General features: G+C 32.1%; 2 protein-coding genes across 2 annotated transcripts; both read left to right on the top strand.

Annotated features, from left to right (window-relative positions):
- The first annotated feature begins 6,748 nt into the window (after positions 1 to 6,748).
- Positions 6,749 to 10,746, top strand: LOC134237665 (uncharacterized). The gene is made up of 5 exons (XM_062719801.1): positions 6,749 to 6,901; positions 7,075 to 7,134; positions 7,629 to 7,698; positions 9,471 to 9,676; positions 10,372 to 10,746. The coding sequence occupies exons 2-5, from the start codon at positions 7,083 to 7,085 to the stop codon at positions 10,677 to 10,679; spliced, it is 636 nt and encodes a 211-aa protein (XP_062575785.1). The 5' UTR covers positions 6,749 to 6,901; positions 7,075 to 7,082; the 3' UTR covers positions 10,680 to 10,746.
- A 5,399-nt stretch (positions 10,747 to 16,145) lies between these two features.
- LOC134237664 (complement C1q-like protein 2) lies at positions 16,146 to 17,318 on the top strand. The gene is made up of 2 exons (XM_062719800.1): positions 16,146 to 16,352; positions 16,469 to 17,318. Exons 1-2 carry the CDS (start codon positions 16,169 to 16,171, stop codon positions 16,888 to 16,890), a joined length of 606 nt encoding a protein of 201 aa, XP_062575784.1. The 5' UTR covers positions 16,146 to 16,168; the 3' UTR covers positions 16,891 to 17,318.
- Positions 17,319 to 20,846: the final 3,528 nt, after the last annotated feature.

Here is a 20,846-nt window from a genome sequence, read left to right as displayed (position 1 = left end):
TAGCTGCTCTTTGGATAGTCTACACAAAAATAATTATTGCTATTCAATATTTTCATTAAATTTTGTCTTCGATTTGCAAATCCTCTGGAAATCCATACTATTCAACAATCTTTCATATACGCAAAATCGTGTAACTCTGCAGTCAAATGCAGTTTCAAGTACCAATAATATTTATTACTTTTTCTAATCTCTAAAACTGAACATGAAGTATATGGATATAACGATCGGTATTCGAGCTCAAAAGTCCTTTAAACATTATAAAATAGGAGCAGAGCAAAGATGAACCTCCGTAGAACCAGCGGTAAATTCAGAAGCCAAGGAGGAGGGAACACCCCTTGACACCCCCTGACGACTGGACACACCCACCGTATGCTCCTTGTATGATCGGAAATATCGAGAAATAACAGAAAAATCCGTCGTCAATTCAGTGTATAAATAATGGACTAACAATATGTATGAAGAAAGTCTGTCGGCAATTGACTGATGGTATTTTCTGACAAGGTCATTGTATCGACCATAGAACTTATGCAATGATAACTAAAGAGGAAACTGCTGATATTCCTGGTTCACCAACTTGGTTTGCCAATAATATACCATTTTAAAGAAATTGTTTATACATAGAGCATGATATTGCGTATCGAATCTGCTAATATATATAAACACCGTATGCATGTGATACAGTTATATTCAAATTATATATTTAAATTAGATATATCGACGACGTATAGTTAATAATTTAATGTTACTTTCGTGTTTTCCATAAACAACATCAATCATCAGACTTGATAATGAGATATTTGGACCCGACACTCTAAATCACATTGAATGATATAATGATTTTGTTTTGATTAAAATGATAGTTATAATGGTAGTAGTAGAGTGTTTCGGCAACGGATTATGCCTCATCAGGGGTCCCAATAAAGATATTCCATTTTTATTGTAAACTTGATTTTATCAATAGATCGCATATGTTTTTAATGCTTACTATACGCAATGATAGGTTCCCATTTGAATAAGTCTTTGCATGTTGGGTTTGCTTCTATTCCAGTACTTTAAAATTGGCTGTTTTAATCCTTTTGTCCGCTATATTTCGAATGTACGAAATTACGCAGTTTATTGAATCTAAATTTCAACCTGTCAACAAAATTTTGTTTCATGGCAGATATAGGGATGATGGATTCATAATTTTTCATGGAACAAAGGAAGAAATTCTGGAGTTTTTTGACATCAGCAATAGCTGTCAACACCTTAAATTCACATTTGAAATATCTCACATTTCCGTGAATTTCCTGAACAAAACGGTTTACAAAGGCAACAGATTTAATCATTGTCAGAAACTTGATATCAAATCTTACATCAAGCCAACTAATAATTTCCAATACCTTTATAGAAACAGTGCAAACAATGTTTCTGTGTTTAAAGTTTTCATCGAAGGAGAAAGTACAAGACACTCTAGAAATACTAACGACCCATCAGTTCTTAAAACAATTCTACGGGATTTCAAGGGACATATTTCAAAGAGAGGCTATTCTGATGAAGAAAATAACCCAATAGTTGAGGAAACAACGCAGAAGGAAAGACAACTCTTTTTAAGAAATAGAGAAAAAACAAAGCCTAGCCATCCATACATCATGGATACAAAATTTAACCCTCGCGTAAAAGGATTTAAAAGGCGTAATTTAAAGTATTGGAATATATTAAAAGCCGACCCAACATGCAAGACTTATTCAAATCGGAAACTATGATTGAGTATATAATGTGCATAAAAAATATAGGAGATATGTAGATAAAATCAAATTTACAATAAACATGGAATATCTTTATTGGGACCCCCATGAGGCATTATCCGTCGCCGAAACACTCTACTACTACCATTATAATTATCATTTTAATCATATGTATATTGTTTATGGAAAACATTAAAAGTTGATGAAACAAGAATATCAGCAGTCTCGTTTAAAGTCATCATTTCATAAGTTCTATGATCGGTACAATGACCTTATCAGCAAATACAATTCATCATTGAACTAAATGCTAACTGACGTATTGTAACCCTGGATTGTGGACGGATTTTCCCGTTATTTTCCGATCATGGCAGAGAATGTATGGCGGATGTGACCGGTCGGCAGGGGATGCTACGTCCTCCATGTCACCTGATTCCCCCTCTGATGGTCCATGTTTGGACTTTTCCAATTTTGTATTGTTTGATGGATTTTGAATTTAAATATGTTTTGTTATCTCCGTACTTTTTATTCTCAAATAACTATACACAGGGTTTTTTAATATAGTTTTGGGGTCTAAAGGAGGATTGTTAAAATCTACCAAGCTCATAATACAAGTGGTCATAAATATATTGTCTTCCAATCTTGCCAATATTAATCATTTTTGTACTTCAGAAACTTCTTTTATAAAGTCTGAGTGATAATATTTTGAATTAACATGGAATATTAAAATTGTAGGCGTTTAACTTGCATTAGTATCCGTGAAATGACTAGAAACAGATTTGTTTTTTTTTTCATTTTGCAGGCAAAAATGGAGGTTGTCGAAATCTGATAAAGCTCAGAATATAAGAAATCTTAACATTGTGAAAAATATAACCTATTTATTTCAAAAACGACTTTTTATACCGTCTGAAATAAAATATGAACAATATAGAAAGTTAAGGCGTTAAAGTGTCGTCCGTGTGTAAAATTTCACACAAATGCGTTTCATGAGCATGGTTATCAAGACTAACATAAGGTATGAAAAAATGCGTGAAAATGGAAATACTATAGTAACAGAATTACCGATGCCTATGGGATACATACAAGATGCAAGCTCTTAGGCCATAAATAAACACAGAAGCTTGGCATTTGAACGTTTTTCCTAATAAACTCCTTGAGGGTAACTAGATTGCTTTCACTTTCATTTGTTTATCGAAAAAACTTGTTTGGCAAGGACTGGATTTAGGGAAAACCAGTTGCGTTTGACAGAGCAAAGGTCAATCGTTTGTATTAATTCCTTGCAAGGAATAAATAGAAACTAATCTCAACAAGTATAAATAAGGTTCAAATAAAGATAATCAATTTGAATGTGCATTTCAAAATTAAAGTGGAAGGGATAAGTAAGAAAAATTAAAAAGGAGAAACAAGGCTGCCGTACACTAACAAAACTTTACGAAAATAGAATAACAAGAGGCCAATTGGCCACATCCCTCACCTAAGTAGCTTTGGCCATGCTGTTCTTTACCAGACCCCCCACCCCCCCGTAATACCTTTTGTGACCCAACCCTACCGCACGGCTCAATGACCGTTATAATTTGGACAATTGAAAATCTACACTATCCCATGACGCTTTTACATAAGTTTCAGTTTTTCTGGCCAAGAAGTTTTGAGAGTTAACTATGAGTACGGTCAATTCTTAAGCCAAGCAGGCAAATCACATGTTAGTCTATGTTACTGGGATTTCCATAACATCGATCGTTTAACGAGGCTAGGGGGTGGCAGCCATTTTTAGACTATTTCAATCTCCTTTAAAAGGAGAGCTCCATATAAAGATATACAAAATGATAAAATTTTAAAAACTAAAATATATGAATTTTTTCTTTGCCAAATGATAGTTGACAGCTAAATATACCGTATCTAAAAAAAAATAAGTTAAATCTGGTGGTTAATTTTTGATTAAATTGTTGACCCGCCAGCCTCCTTAAGGCAATATATCCAAGTATAACTCAATGGCCGTTATGATGAGCTTCTTAAACCTGTTTCACAACAATTGTTAAGCCTTTTAAGGTACTTAATTTGACTACGGAATGTTCCGTCTATATGATCAAATCACAAATAACTCAAGGAAGGTATTACTGGTAAGGAAGCTTTACCCGCCTACACCCTTACTCTCACCCTTGGAATATCTGGGGGTCCTTGTGTATGTCCTTTTCACAGATCTGTATTCCTCGTGTACTTTTTTACATCGATAATTGTTTGTTCCTGTCAATTTTTAATCTAACAGCAACTAATTAAATTTTTAAGTTACATATGTATATGAAATATAGGAATTTCTGTAATTATTTAGCCCCATTAAGTTATGTCAATTCAGCTTTTTAGAAAAATTCAGTCAGAACCTTTAACATTCAAAGTATATATGTTTTATAACATATTTGAATCAAACAATGCCACTCGTTCAACAATCAAATAATATATACATGTATATATATATATATATGCTCATAAATAAAAAAAAAAATTAAGACTTGACTACATGATTGTTGAATCTAATATCTTGGAACTTTAGTCAAACACATTTATCAAAAAAATATTTTCCATTATGATATGATAGGAATTATAACTATAGGTCTCAATTTATGTTTTTAAATGAAATATATGGAGATAACAAACACTATCCAGACTCAATAGTCCATTAAACAGTATAAAATAGGAGCAGAGCAAACAAAGACCTCCGAAACATCAGAGTTGACCGTGTTCTCCTTAAGCTTGTCATGATTGGAAAATAACGGAAAACCCGTCGACTATATTCAGTGTGTAAATAATGATTCAACAATCAGTATGATACATTTCAGACAGCGTTTGTTTCAATGATAAATTGTATTTGCTGACAAGGTTATTATATTGACCACAGAGTTAACGGAATGACTTTAAACGAAACTGTTGATATACTTGTTTCATCAACTTGTTTGTCAGTAATTTATTCTTTTAATAAACTGTACATACATAGAGCATGCTCTTGCGTAAAGAATCAACTCAAATAAAATTTTACACTTTCACTCATCAAACTTTGCCCAGAAATGACGATATATGAAAGAAGTTAAGATAAAAAATTTTCCGCCGTTTTGACGAAAAATCACACAAAATCTCCATACAATTGAGTTCAATATCTCAAAACTGATATCACTGACCCCTAACTTTTCTTTCATTCTTTAAGCAACATGATACATCTTACTTCTAATCGATCAGCGCTTAGATTTGATATAAAAAGTTTTATCCAAGAATTTTCAAAATTTTTCATTGCATATTTAGATTAATGCGATACCTTAAGATGCAAAAAAATCACACAATATATTATGCGCTTTTCTCAATGAAAAATTCTATTCAAAATACTTTATGTAAAATAAGATTGTATTTATTGCCATAATAAGATGTTGTAAACTATGATATAAAGATAAAATAATTGTCCAAAGAGTCATGATTTAAATGCATACCGACCCTTCATTTCCCTTGTGATTTTGAGTTATACTAAGGACTTACATGTATCTAAAATATACTTTTGAAAAATCTCTGATATACATGCTACTTATTCCCCAATTGAGATGAGCATTATTAAACATGAAAGCGTTGTGTAGGCCTAGGATTATTGTGCTTGTGTAACATTTAACACAAATGTGTTTCAGGGGCAAGGTTTTCCAGGTAAAAAGAGTCAGCAAAGGTATGAAAAATGCATCAAAATAGAAATATAGTAGATAAATTAAGCTCTTAAGACAAGAATAGACACATGTGGTTAAACGATTTACCTGAGCGACTCCTTGGGGGTCCCTAGTTGCTTTCACTTTCACTTGTTTATAAAAAGAACTATTTGGTAAGTGTGTAAGGGCAACCAGTCGTTTTGTATTAATTACTCTCAACAAATAAAAAATGAAAGTATTCTAAAAGAAAAAAATAAATTAATACAAATAAAGATAATGAGAGTGTATTTCAAAATAAATGTATCGGGGGACATGTGTTGGGAATATGACACAATGTTGTCATAAACTAAGATATGTACAAGACAAACAGAATATATCGTCAACGCCCCTTACATAAATGTACATGTAGTAATAACCCGTATCACGTATGCGTGCATATGTTTATACATGTGTATCTCTCGAAATATGCGAGCATGCTTTTAGTGTAACTAATTTTTAATTCAGAACAGGTTACGTACATGCTTATCTTCTTTTTTTTTGAAAAAAATAAATACTTGAATCATGATTATATATTATATGAAATGAATAAGTATAACCAATATGTTCAAAATCTCACAAAAATAAAATGTATAGTGACAAAGCGATGTAAAGATAAACAAAGATGCTCGCAAAAAGGTGGAATTCCTCAGCTTCATTTATGTATGTTAATCGGTAGCTTTTCATAAAACTCCAGTAAGAAATTAAGCTTCAAATCATTTATTACAATTCAATTCTTCTAAACATTCAATTAAGAAAAAGTGCTCACAAATACATAAAGAAGAAAAATTTGAACAAAAATAAATTTGTAAAATTGAAAATGAAAAAAAAGGTCAACCCAATTCTGCCATAGCTTAGTAAGATGCACACTGACCCTAATTTTCCTCGCAATTTTGTGTTATGCTGTATGCTGTACGAGAACTTATCTAAAAGTATACTTCTAAAAAATTCCTGATATTACTCAGTTCACGAGTGACAGAATTAACCTTTTAAAAATGTTAAAGTGAAATTAGCCTTATGACAAATGAAACTCAAACTGAAAAGTGTTTATCAGTGCACGTTATTTAATTAAAGCATCTTTAAGATGTTTAAAAGGTTATTGTTTTTTGTTTTTTTTTTTTTTTTTGGGGGGGGGGGGGGGGTTGATCATTTGTTTTTAAATATTACTGCGAATGCTGGGATGCCTTTGGCGTTTGTTAAGGTGTATGGGAGGGTGTGTAATGGTGAGAGAGAGAAAGATTTGGAGGAGATTAAAGAATTCAAAGTGTTCACAAGTATTTCCATTTTCTGACGTACAATCTAAAGTATATTAAGCTCTTTGTCATCCAAATTTTCCTACTCATTAATAGCTACAAATGTGGAAATCCCAACATTTATTTCCTTGCTAGTGCTTTCTTTTAAAAGCGAAAGAAAAAGATACAAATTTATTCTGAATATTTATGCGCCAAGTTGACAACACCTTAATGTAAGGTAATACATTTATATATTTTTTCTTTTAAAGCAATAATTTCATAATGCTTGTTTCAATGCGTAAACTAGAATTCTATTTAGATAAAGATGATTATACATGTTTTAAATCTAAACCAGTGCCAAAGAAGGCTTTTAATTCTACGTGATTTAATAATAATCATTTTGTTTTAAAGTTTAGAAAATGCTACCAAAAGCATGTTTTTTACTGGTGCTGCTCTTCATTGGGAATGCAGGTAATAATTATAAATATATTTTGTTTTGTTTTTTTTTTTTTTTTTTTGTTGTTTAATAATTTTTTTTAATTTTATATTTTTGTTTTTGATTTTGTATTTCCGTTTTTTAATCTGGTCTCAGATTTTTTTATTTGTATAATTGATTTTTATTCAAATGAATAAATTCGGGTTTTTATCGGTATTTGTTCAATACCGTTGTAAAATTTTGGTTTGTACTATTTGACGTTTAAACCACACTGAATTCCTACCATTTTCTTATCAAAATAATCGTGATTCAAATATCAGGAAAAGTAAGAGAACTTACATGAGAAAATTATCTTCTTTAAACGTTCTTTGTAATTTATAAACTAAATAAGAATAGGTTTAATTCAAATTCCATGGCTTCATTGCAATATTCATATTCCTTTTCCCATGATTAATACATGTATCTTTGATAAAAAAAATATTGCGAGGTCGAATATATCGAAATGATTTTTTAACAACCTTTTTTTTAGATAACAAAGAAGCAGAGAAAGTTGACACTATTACGCAATTTGATGATTCAAATCACAACGGGATTGAAAGGTGAAGATGAAAAATGAATTTATAAGTAAAATGTATAAAGAGAAGGGACATTATTCAAGATCAATAGTCAATTTCATACGAGAAAATTTGAGCGGAGCAAACACGGATAACCAAAATATCAGATGTGGGTTCAGGTGCCATGGAGGTGTGATCGAGCATCCCCTGCCGACCGGTCTCATTAATGTGCTCGTTATCATGATCGGGAAATGACAAAAAAATCGACAAATCTGTGTGTAAATAATGGCCAAATAATTAGTTTTAAAAACATCAATCAGAGTTTGACTCAATGATAAATTGTATCTGCTGACAAGGTCATTGTATCGACCAAAGAACTTACGAAATGGCGACTTTAAACGAGATATTTTTACTTCTTCATCAAAAATTTACCTCGTTTTAGGAATTGTTCATACGTCGAGTATACTCTTGCGTATAGAATCAAATGAGAGATATAAACCCCGTATGCATAGAAAAAATTTCACAGCCTTCTTAAGAATATTAACCTTCGGATTGAAATGTCGCACATTCATTGCTTTGAATGCATGTGATTGTGAAGTATAAACATATATTTCCATATGTTTTTCGGATGATAATTAATATTATTGATATAATGCTTATAAGACTGGGGAAATGTGTTAGTTAAACTATCAAATTATTTTAAGAAATGAATGGTTCATATATTTATCAAGTTAAGGTGCGGTAAAGGTGACATAAGTCATATTGAAGAGTTGTATGAAATATGACGGAGCCTTGACATGAAATTATGAAATTAATTATAGTTTCAGACATTAAAACGCATCAAAAGTGTTGAATGTTAAAATGGATATCAAGTTTATTCAACATTCAAATAAAGTCATAATTTATTTCTAACATACAAGATCTTTATTCCTTGTTGTCATCTGCAGCAGCGACAGATCAATTTGTAATTAATAGTGTTGTAATATATATGCACATGGTGAAATGAAACGTTCGTAATGTTTTCATTGCTTTGATGAAAGAATCCCTAAATGACAAAATACTTTATTGTAAGAAATAAAAGATCTAAAATTTGCTTCATGCTAAATAGAAAATTTAGTTATCATGCATCAGTTGTTTGTTTTTATTTAATTATTAGAAAAGTTGTGACAAGAACTGCTCCAAAATATATATAAAAACAAAATAATTTAATTTCCGGAAATGAATAATACATGTATATACCTAAAATGATATATAAATGTAAAAGAAAGAAGTCAGAGGAAAACTTTTTCATACACTTAAGTTACAAATGAAAATTATTTTTTCTGCACTTAACGATTTTAGTAAATACTGTACACCATTATCATCAGCACGTGATGTCACTCCTCCATGTCACCTGATCCCAGCTCTGAAGATTTGGGGGTCCGTGTTTGCTCTGTTCATGATTTGTAATGTTTTATAGACCTTTGATTTTGATTACTGTTCGTTATCTCCATATGTTTCACTGCATGTCCTTTTTTGTCAGAAGATATCAAATCAGAACTACGCAATCCACCTCTAGATTCCGCCTTTTGTCTATAAACATAAGTCCCGTCAACACCAAACGGTTTGGTATGAATTTGTTATATGACCTGTAAAATGGAATTTTTGTTTCACGCGAGGAATGATATCTTAAAGATATTATTCGTTTTCCCAAATAATAGAGTTATCTCTCTTTTATAATATAACTGTAATATTCTGAATAATAATGAATGCATTTCGCAAATTGTAAACCAATTGACAAGTGCAATCAGAAAAGTTGTTTTAATCTTCTGTTGTAGACATCGGTATAAAAGGGGTCTTTTTGGAGCTGAGGATCAATACTTCCGGCAATATTTCCAAGATAAAGGGCTTCTCCAAAACTACATTAATGCCAGAACACCAGATGGTAGAATAACAAACTGGGCTTCGCTGGGTGATGGATCAACTTCATACACTGACGCAATTCGAAAGTCTACTAATTATTATAGAGTCCAAGCAGAAAGTGGTGCGTATGATGTAAACCTTAAACAATTAGATAATCAATTTAATGATTAATAGTATAGAAAATATAATAAAAGTTTTTAAACCTAAATGAAAATGAATGTTGATTCAAATACTATGTATTAATACTTATCCAAGGGACTTTGATTTAGGGTGCATTTTATCTAGATTAAAATCTAGGGTCAATGCAAACACCTAATCTACAGAAGGGAATACCTTATAATGTACCATAATAGAATCATGAAATTCATTCTGTACACGTATAACAGGAATGGAACTAGAATTTGAGAACTAGAAAAACGCCATATAAATAGAACCTCATATACTGTACATAGTTTTGCAAAATAGCAAACCAATTAGTGTGTGTACCAGCCACGTAGCATCGTTTTTGAAAGTGGAGGGGGAGGGGGCAGTCAGAGAATTTTTTTTTTGACTTACCTGAAAAAGTTGACAGGCAGAGAGAGACTGAGAGAAATTGCCAATTTTTTCCCATACCATACCACATTTCCCTGAAATCAATTTTCTGTACTATAAGGTGGGCGGGGGGACCATACTTTCAACGAACAATTCCAATAGTAAAAGTATGGTTGAGGAAAAAAGTTGGGGGCCAGGCACCCCCTGGCCCCCCTGTTGCTACGTGCCTGTGTACCTATGATATATGTTTTTGTAAACTTCAATGAATTTTAAAAATTGACATAGGTCAAAATGTGGATGGTCAGTTAAGACGGGTTCAGCAGATTGTAGATGATCGGGTCGCCCGGGCTAGCCGTCACGGAGGCCCAGATAGAGGACACAACCACGCAATCAACAACTGGCGAAATGGACAGGAACGAATTCAAGGAGGCCAGCGGACCTACTGGGCCAGGTGTGGTGGATCTAATGGGCGCAAAAAGAGAGGAATCGGTGCATTATTTCGGGGAATTGCACGCCTTTTCGGTCGACGAGGTTTGAGACGTACACGTACTGGATTTAGACGTACAAGCACTGTCAGAAGAATGAGATGTTGATTAAGACAAGAATTAGATTTCGGGTCTTACAACATTGCTAGAAGCTTATGAATCAACATATAAAATAACAATATTCTAGACTTTACTCTGATATACTCTGTCAAACTCTCAAATGGAAAGATTTATATTATTTTCTTTTTTCAACTATTTTCAATTATCTATCTATATTTTTGTGTAATTTAGCTTATTAGAAATTTATCAAAAATTATTTTCTTATTAAAATTTTTCGTTTTTCGGATTTCGTTGTTAATTTTAAATAGAATATCGGGAATGAAAAGATAAAACAGGGAATTATGACTATACCTGGCTGCTCGATACCTTAGAATTTATTTTACTTTTATAAGAGCTTCAAACTTTAACAATAATGATAATTACTATAGGTACTGTCATATATCAATAATTGCAGCACATAAGTGTTTCCAATTCTAAGCAAAGTTTCCACCAATTATGGAAAGAAGCTGCCATAAATCTACAATTTAACAAAAATTGTATGTGTATGTTCAGATTAGTTTGTGGCCCTTTGAACTTCTTAGATGATAAACTGAGTACATTAGTGAAGTTTCTGAAGTTGATTATATTAATTTTATTTTAAAATGATTTTTCGAAAGAGAAAAAGAAAAGAAAAAGACAAATGGTTATTTTTAAAGTTTAGCTTATTACGTGCACTAGAATAATTGGGAATTACTGAGTTGTTATCAACCTGCTGAATTTTATTTTTTTAGTGCATGGTGATTTAGGTGAATTTTAAAATGTTTAGATACCAACATGACGGCTTTCAAAAATTCATCACTATTTGGGTGGAGCGAATCTCTTTTCAAAGCCATGCACACCCAATCAACTTCCTCAAAAACAACTACCGCCGCCAATTACCTGTTTTCTTGCCATATGTGGAATAGATAACACAATATTAAGTAATTACTCTTGATGCTTTGCTTTTCACTGGTTCTCATTTAAGACCCTTGTGACATTGCTCTCGACTTTTTAATCCTCATTTATAGCATGGATTGTTAAGAACAAATATTATTTTAATACTTTACAATAATGTTCCTATTTTGTTTTTATTCTCACTGATGACCAGTCGCACGAGTGGTGCAGTGGTTAAAGCGTCTGCTCTATATAGAGTCGCGAAGTTAGGCGTTGAACCTTACGTTGCTGGTTCAAATCCAACTGTGGGACCTTTAGACCGGTCCTTCGGATGAGACTGTATAAACCGAGGTCCCGTGTCGCAGTATTAGCGGGCACGAAAAAGATCCGTCCCTGCTCAATGGCCCCAAGTGCCGAGTATAGGACAAAATCTGCAGCTCTCTACCGGCAAGTGGTTGCGTCTCCATATGAGTGAAAAATTCTCGAGAGGGACACTAAAAAATATACAATATAATCAATTACTTATGATCAAGATCGAAAGACAATTTCTGTATTATGTTTGTCTTTCGATCTGTATTTAATTGATTTAATTTATCGTGAAGTTGTATGGCGTATAGAAAAGTCTAACGTTTTCAATACTGACTTCTGAAAATAAATCTTTAAGTTCTGTGTATTTTTTTTTTTTTTTTTTTTGAGAATGTACATCTGATTAGCACTACTTCTAGAATATGCTGAAGTATGTCTGACGTTTCTCATTAATAGCAGTACACATTTCGGTAAGGAGTAAAGATCTGACTTGGAAGAGCATTTGCTGGATCTGACAATATAGTCATTTTTAAGGGGGCCGACTATAGTTTTCATTGCGCAATATTTCGCGCATCATAGTAAATGAAGCGTATTTATTGTTTAAATGCAACTTTTTTCGCTTAATTATAAAAATTAAACAAAATTAAGAAATTATATTTATAAAAATATAATTACAATTTGATATAACTGATTTTTTAAACCGATTTTGCAATTAATAGGTAGGTTGACGTCGCTGCAGTGTCTTTTTGACGTTATGATAATCTGAAGCTCTTAAAAAAGGGGTAATAAAAATATTATTACAGAAAAAGTAATAAACATACGCTCCTGAAATTAAAAACATAGAAATTTGAGAATATCTCCTTTAATGCCCCCTCTCCTAACAAGACGGTAGAATTTTGTGTTTCTTACATATATTGTATCATATAGTATTACTCATAAAATATTATAGTTTGAACAAAATGTCTATTGTAGTATTTGTATAATTTGCTTTAAAGTGCTAAAAATTGGAATTTTCCTATATAATCCTATAGTAAATGTACCTGTATTTTAAGACGGTCCCTCAAAAATACCTGGACAGTAGATTTTCCCCAAACTTTGCATGTACACTGAAGTTAATGTAAGTTATATATGGTATGAAAATAAAGAGTTTCGCTATTGTAGTTTTCACTCAATAAAACTATGGTTTTTAGTATTTGAATTAAACCATTTCTAGGGTATGGTTAGCAATGTATACAAGTGTTTTTTCGACCCAAGCGTAACTGATTGAAAAACTCTTTTGATATGAACATTTGACATCCAAAAATCCTGTTCATTCAGGCATGCATAGGTACACTATTGTTCCATAAAATATGGAATATTTACCACTTTCAGGAAGTTCTGTAAGATTTTATTGAACTTTTACATGGAGTGTCCAAACAAATAAGGCCTTGAAAATGACGTCAAAAGGGGGGAAGGATTTCCTTTTCCAACATTCTATAAAGTTTTGCCCGTAAAAAACTGGTATAGACCTAGGAAATGTTTAAACTGGCTACGGAGAAATAAAATGCATCCATAGTACTTGTTTTTAATGCCACAATAGATTCAGAGAGAAAAAGGGATGCAAAGTTAATGTCAATTTGAAGTCAAGGTGTGAAAAATGAATTACGTCAAGAAATGACGTTGATCATGTGTTTTAGATATAGATCTCCAAAAGGCAAAATATGCTTGCACAATCTAGCGATGATCTCTCCCAATTTATAAATCCATTCGCAATATTATTTGAGTTGAACCCCTCTGTTCATTACATAGTAAGTCCTGTAAAAAGAGGGATTTAAGTCCTTACTCAGCTCCAAAGAATCAAATCAAAGTACGTGTATCAGATAGAAGAAGCGGACACTGAAATACAATGACGTTGTGATGTTGTCGGAAGTCATGGAACTAAACGGCCACGGCGCAAGGTGATCATAAAATGTCGGTTTTTATTTTATAATAATTTGGCAAATAATAAAGGTATCAAGTTAACATTTTCAGCATTTCTGTATTTTTTGTCGTTTGATCTTCCTTATAAATTTTGAAAGCACAGACTATATAGCTACTGTACTAATTTTATAGCCTCAGTCCACGAACTTTTTGATAACCCCTCGTACACTATCATTAAGGTCATGGTCAATAGTGTTACTTTATCAAATCTTTTCTGAATGAATGAAACATTTATATGGAGATAACGAACAGTTTTCAAGATCAAAAGCCCATAAAACAATACAAAATAGGAGCAGAGCAAACACGGACCCAAAAAAATCAGAGGTGGGATCAGGTGCCATGGAAGAATGCATATCCCTTGTGGATAGGTCATGCCTTTGTTGTGTTCCTTGTCATGATCAGAAAATAACGGGAAAATTCGTCGTCAATTCAGTCTATAAATAATTGACTAACAATAGTATGAAAAACGTCAGTCAGCATTTGACTCAATGATGATGGTAGACTTTCTTATATTTTTAGCAAAACTGCCAACCAGTTAATATATTTTGGCTGAAGAAAGTAGTTTTAAACACTCTCTACGATCAGTTTAAACGGTCGTGGTACAGTGAAATGTTCAACTCGTCTAAAGGCCTTAATTATACAATATATGACTTCAATTTGTTAAGAAAAGTGTTCAGTATCTTTGCCTTGTAAGTCCTGAAATATAGTTTGTAGGTTTAGAAATTGTACCAATGGAAGTAAGATGACAAAATATTCCAAGAGAAAATAAAATTTGATAGTTATGTTCCAAAAATGAAATTTGTGATGAATTTCATTACTTCTTTAATTGCAATGATTCATGTTTTTAGAAAACAAGATTATCGTTAATATCAAAATATCAATATTTAAACCCCAATGACCCAAATGTGTTTAAGTTTGAACAACTTTTTAATACATTAAATTTATTTGATAAAATTATGTAAATTTATTAAAATATTTCTTTGAGAAAGTTGGTTCTCCTGGTGAGCCCTTTGTTAGTTTAATTCTCTGTACTTATTTTTCATGCCTGCATATATGTTTAACTATATTGGTAATCTGTCTCTAAACTGTACGATATGTCATCTTATGAGAATGAATTTATAGTCATAGTCATTGAAACAACTTAATTGCTTGACTCATACAACAGGAAATTGCATTATAGAAATATTATCATATTATATAATCTTTAAATCAAAATGTAAGTCATTCATATTGAATTTAAATTTAACACCGCAAGAAAATCTTTAAATCTTACTTTTCTTGTTATCGGGTCTTGCTTTGGAGGTACAATATCAACTTCAAGGAAAAAACTTGAGCAAGCTAAATGTACACTTGTGTTATGCATTCATGACACGTTTTTATATTTTCATAGTTATCTTGTTCTCATATTAATTAATTTCAAAAAATGAATAAAAAATGCCAAATCAAAAAAAAAATTGAATAGTTTTAAAATAAGATGTTTTTTTTGGTAATAATGATTTTTTTGCTTATTTCAAATAGATTCTATGTATACTGCAATTGTAGAACTAGTTTTTTAAATATATCTTTCTCAAAAATGAAAAGGCCTGTATAAATTAATTTACTTTTAATATAATATAGATGAAAACGAGACTAACTACAAGTGGTAGCTTCATTCAGTTTCAGTTATTCTATTGAAAAACTAATATTTTTATACGGGAATATCCATTTTTATTAGCATTTGATGTAGACACTTTCTAAGTCCAATTTGTAGAATAATTTCTGGACATTTTGTAAAAATAAAACATATGTTTATAAAATCTATGACCTGAGGGTTTGTTGCAGGAATATGAATTAATACTGAGATGGTCATACCTGCTGTGAACCCTATGTCATTATGACTATCGTGACATCTCACTTAAAAAAGGCGCATCCCAACTTATTGAATGACACACACCCCAAAAAACCAGCCCGTTCATACTCTTCACCAGTCCCCCACTCCTAGAGTAAATACCTCTGGTCCCTTTAGTGATTGCTCTCGAAATGATAACTCAAGCTTGAAACAGTGGACTTTTTTTGCTAAAAGAAAAAAAACATTAACGCAATAATGAGTAAATCAAAAGTAGACTTTTAAATGGTATTTCATAATTTGTATAAAGACGGGGAAAATATAAAAATATTTCTTTACTTTTTAAAATGTAAAAGATACCGTTGGGAGTTTTAACAAAGCAAAGTAAGCAAAATGTTTTCAAGTACGTGAGTTACGCGGACATAGTTTTTAACCAATTGTCTTCTTTAAAGCTAATATTTTCATCCTTAACAAAAGGTAAAAATAAAGATTTGCTTCCTTTTATCAAGCACAATATTTATTTAAATTAAGCAAGATGTATCTTAATTTTTACCTTTATATCTTGTCTATTTACTTCAGTGTAATGTGTGGTCAATTGACCACTAATGCCACAGACGCTGAGTCGGACCTGTCCGTTAGGCTGTCTTTGCTGGAGAGAACTGTAGGAAGACTTCTAACGTGGAAGCACCACATTAACCTAGGCAGCACCAAAAGAAGGGGTAAGTTGCCATAACAAAAAATTTACTTGAAACCTTTCTCTGATGCTAATGTAGGTTAATACATAAAAATACTTGATATATATTTTAAGCCTTTTATTGAGATTTTCTTTTTTAAGGTATTCCTATTTTCAACAATACACCAATAGCTTTCTGTGCTCGATCCAGTAGCGATCAGAATGGCATCAGTACTGGATACATTCTGAAGTTTGAAAACGTCATCACCAACTTAAGGAACCACTATAACCCAACTGATGGGATCTTCATTGCACCTGTTCGTGGTCTTTACCTGTTTTATTGGACGATGCAATGCTTCTACGCCGGAAGTTCTCACTGTGGTACCGCACTCAAAATCAATAATAAAATGAAAGGGCGGATACTCTCTGGTGACAGTTCTGGAAGCTATTACCATACCGGGTCCAACACAGTCATCCTGGAAGTCGAGGCGGGCTGCCATGTTTGGATAGAAAATGTGGAATACACTAACGTCGCCATTCGTGAATATTCCTCATTCGGAGGATCCCTTTTGCTAATTTTATAAACTTTTGAATTTTTAAAGTTTAGTACCCTTGGAGTTTCACTAGCATGTTACCATACACATAAGGAAATCTATATTTTTTGATACTAACAATTGCAAATATTTTCCTTGTAGTACCTTACTGACCATAAATATCGCATTTGTTAATTTTTGCGTAAACTTATAGCTAAGGTTGTAAGAGGTGATAGAATAAAACTATATACTAGTATTCAAACTTCCATAAGAACTTCTAAATTGAAAGCAATGACGGATATAATGAAAATGATTTTTCTCTATTCTGCATTGGATTACGAAACTTCATGAAAATGCTTACAAATAAGCATACAAAGTAAGTTCTAGTAAATGCGCAACCAAGTCTCTTTTGTTTCTTTCATTCTCGTAATTTACAGATGTACACTCGAATATTTGTATAATAAAAAGCTTGAAACTTAGTATTATTTTTTTCTTTTATATAAGGAAACTAACGAAATCAAATTGACATGTATGTGAAAATGATCAGGACTGAAAAATAAATTCAGCAACATTTAACATAATGTTTATCAAAAGCTCCAAAACTTAAGAAATATTTCTTCAGAGTATAGTATAGAAAATTGGTCTTGCTCTATAATCATACGATCTATTCACAGATAATTCTAGTAGAAAATAAGCAATTCAAGTTTGATTTTCTATATCAAAATATACATGTATGCATGGAAACCAATATCAATCACAGAAAATAAAGAAATTGCTTCATTATGAAAGATTGACATATCACATAATTGTGTTTAAATAATCATGTCATTAATAGGTGTTAAAGTCTACTTTCTTTAATGATTATTAGTTGTGACGTTTTTCATACTTATTGTGAGGCCATAATTTACACACTGAATGGTCCACAGATTTTTCCCATATTTCCCGGTCTTGAAAAGGAGTACACGAGGTGGATATGACCGGTCGGCAGGGGATACTCTGCTCAACCCTCCATGCAACTTGATTCTATCTCTGATGCGTTGGAGGTCAGTGTTTGTTCCGCTCCTGATTGTTCTCTTTTTTGACCATTTGAGCTCTAATACTGTTCGTTATCTCCATTTATGTTTCAAAAAAAAATGTTAATACTTTATGCTGCTTTTATCATGAAAAGCGAAGAATAGTTATCAGAATTGGTACAATATTAGTATTTTGCAATTGGCTAGAATTAACAAATAAGCATTAAATTTATAGGTCTAATTCAATCTTAAAATGTTCTTTAAAAGCCATTGCAAAGCTAAGTAGGTAACACAGATGTAAGCAAATATTTTAGGTATGATATGAATATATGGCCTCAATTAATTTTAAAAACATATATGGTAAGAGCATTCTTCGAAAAGTTCGTGGACTTCAGTCATATCTTATTTATTTGACGTCCGAATTTGCTATCCAAATTTGGTAGAAATATTAAAACAATAAATTCAAATGGTTTGTATTTAAAAATGCTCTGCGTATGAACAATTTTATAACGAGTTGAATTATTTACAAACAATTGCTGAAACAGGATTATCAACAATCTCATTTAAAGTCACCATTTCGTACGTTCTATGGTCTATACAGTGACCTCTTCATCAAGTACTATTTATCATTGAGTCTTTTGCTTACTGACGTTTTTCATACTTACTACTATTCCATTATTAATACACGGATTTTTCCAGTTATTATCCGGTCATAACAAGGATTACACGACGGGTGTGACCAGTTGGCAGGGGATGTTAAATACTCCATGGCACCTGATCCCACCTCTGATGTTTTGGAGGTCCGTGTTAAAACTGCTCGTATTTTGGATTTTTAACGGTCTTTCAGCTTGAAATTACATTATTCATATTCCAAATAAATGCTTAATATTTTCCTCCGTTGAAATGAAATCAACTTGAGAAAATAGGTAATCCTGATTGAAAAATGACAAAAACGATGACGTTTTAGAACGTCATTAGAGCAGCAGATAAAGCGAACAATTTTGTGATATACTCGGGAAAAATCCTGAAAAGCTCTATAAATGTTTGAGGAATCAAAAAATATGTAACAAGTGAGTTGTGCATGTGTGTGTAAATGGTTGACGTAGTATTTGAATGGCAGAGACTCTGTAAGGGCCGAAGACAATCTGTGAAGAAACGGTTTAATTGAAAAAATATGTACAAAATTTTAAAAGTTGAGTCGTAATGAAAAGTCACATAGTCGCTTCAGAGTTGCTGATCTTATGAGCGAAAAGAAGAAAATACTTGCTGTGGCCTTCAACTCGACATTTAGATATATCGACGATGTATTGTCAATTAACAATGGAAATTTCCATTCCAACGTCGATATGATATATCCTGGTGAGCTTGAGATAAAATATACCACAGAGTCTGACAAGTCTGTTTCATACTTTGATATTTTACTTGAAAAAGACGTTAATGGTAATCTGACAACCAAGCTCTATGATAAACGTGATGACTTTAACTACTTCCCTTACTTATGCAGCAATAAACCTTCATCACCTGCATACGGAGTATGTATATCTCAGTTGATTCGATACGGAAGAGCCTGGTTTACGTATGAACAATTTCTAGAACGAGATAAATTATTGACAAGCAAGTTATTGAAACAAGTATATTAGCAGTCTCGTTTAGAGTCATCACTTCGTAATTCTATGGTAGATACAATGATCTTGTTAGCAAATACAATTTATCATTGAGTCAAATGCTGACTGACGTTTTTCATACTAATTATTAGTCCATTATTTATACAATGAATTGACGACGTACTTTTCCGTTATTTCCCGATCATGGCAAGGAGCACACGGCGAGTGTGACCGGTCAGCAGGAGATGCTCACTCCTCCCAGGCAACTGATCCTACCTCTGATGTTTCGGAGGTCCGTGTTTGCTGTGCTTCTATTTTGTGTTGTTTTATGGACTTTGATATTGAATACTGTTCGTTATCTCCATTTCATTCATGTTAAGTTATAAAAGAAAATAGAACATGATAAAGGAATTTTTAAAACGACAAAAATTGTCCTTTTTTTAAATTAATGTCAAGTGATAGCAATAGGATGGATATCTGACTATACTGGGTAAAATGTATTTAGGGCCAGGATTTTTGAGAAATTCTGTACGCCAGGTTTTTGACGTTACATATGTACATTGCTGTTAAGTGTGCTCTGCGGGTACAAAACATGTTGAATTTAAATGAAATAAATCGATTTCTGTTATATCAAATTAAATGAATCTTCACACATCCACAAAACAATCATTTTTACAAATGATTTTTTGCTAATTTCAAATTTCTTAAAAGTAGTATAACGAACATAGAAATCGTGTACGTACTTTTAGAACAACCCTTGTATGATATTTAACATCGAAGCAATAAAGTATGATGGTCATGTGTCTCAACAATCATGTTAAGTGGTGCTAATCAGTGATTTAGCCATGTCCATCTGTTGTAAATAAGTAGGTGTCAGAGTCCTTTAGTCGTAAGTGGTACTTGTTTGTACAATATACTGGACACCAAGTATTCACGAGTATCTGCGTGTATTACCCTTTGTCATTCCAAATATTTCTACAGGTCAACTGTAGCAAAGGAAATCCCTGAATTTATTTCATCCTTGTTTTCTTACAAATTGCTTTATTAAAACCTTTAACATGCATAAAATTTATTTTGTAAAACCCTACATGTGAGGAAATGTGTTTTTATTGTTCTTTCAGAATTCTTTTCTTTAAAGATCTACTCGATCAAGCTTGCATCTGTAACTATTTCATTCTTGAATTTAATTTTTTAGAGTGGTAATAAAATGTGTATTTCACATCTTTTTTAAGTTTCGTGGATTTTTTTTATTTGATTACAGACTAGTATGCTGAATAGACACATATCCTCAAATGCGGGTTTAATTTTAATATTCAAAAACACATCATCTTCCCATTCATTCGTTCCAAAAATTTAAATACATTAAAATTGTAATTATTAACGGTTTACA

This window comes from Saccostrea cucullata, unplaced genomic scaffold (assembly GCF_032062105.1).
Source record: "Saccostrea cucullata isolate Sc308-1 unplaced genomic scaffold, CSIRO_AGI_Scuc_v1 ctg5718, whole genome shotgun sequence".
NCBI classification, from domain to species: Eukaryota; Metazoa; Mollusca; class Bivalvia; order Ostreida; family Ostreidae; genus Saccostrea; species Saccostrea cuccullata.
Note: the sequence above shows the minus strand (reverse complement) of the source record. Positions and strands in the feature narration are given on the sequence as shown.

What these genes read in the sequence shown, in the direction of transcription:
- LOC134237665 (XM_062719801.1), top strand. Translation starts at nt 7,083, where the DNA reads ATGCTACCAAAAGCATGTTTTTTACTGGTGCTGCTCTTCATTGGGAAT. An exon ending in AATCACAACGGGATTGAAAG is followed by an intron (nt 7,699 to 9,470) that starts GTGAAGATGAAA and finishes CTTCTGTTGTAG; the next exon opens with ACATCGGTATAAAAGGGGTC. An exon ending in TAGAGTCCAAGCAGAAAGTG is followed by an intron (nt 9,677 to 10,371) that starts GTGCGTATGATG and finishes AAATTGACATAG; the next exon opens with GTCAAAATGTGGATGGTCAG.
- LOC134237664 (XM_062719800.1), top strand. Translation starts at nt 16,169, where the DNA reads ATGTATCTTAATTTTTACCTTTATATCTTGTCTATTTACTTCAGTGTA. An exon ending in AGGCAGCACCAAAAGAAGGG is followed by an intron (nt 16,353 to 16,468) that starts GTAAGTTGCCAT and finishes TTCTTTTTTAAG; the next exon opens with GTATTCCTATTTTCAACAAT.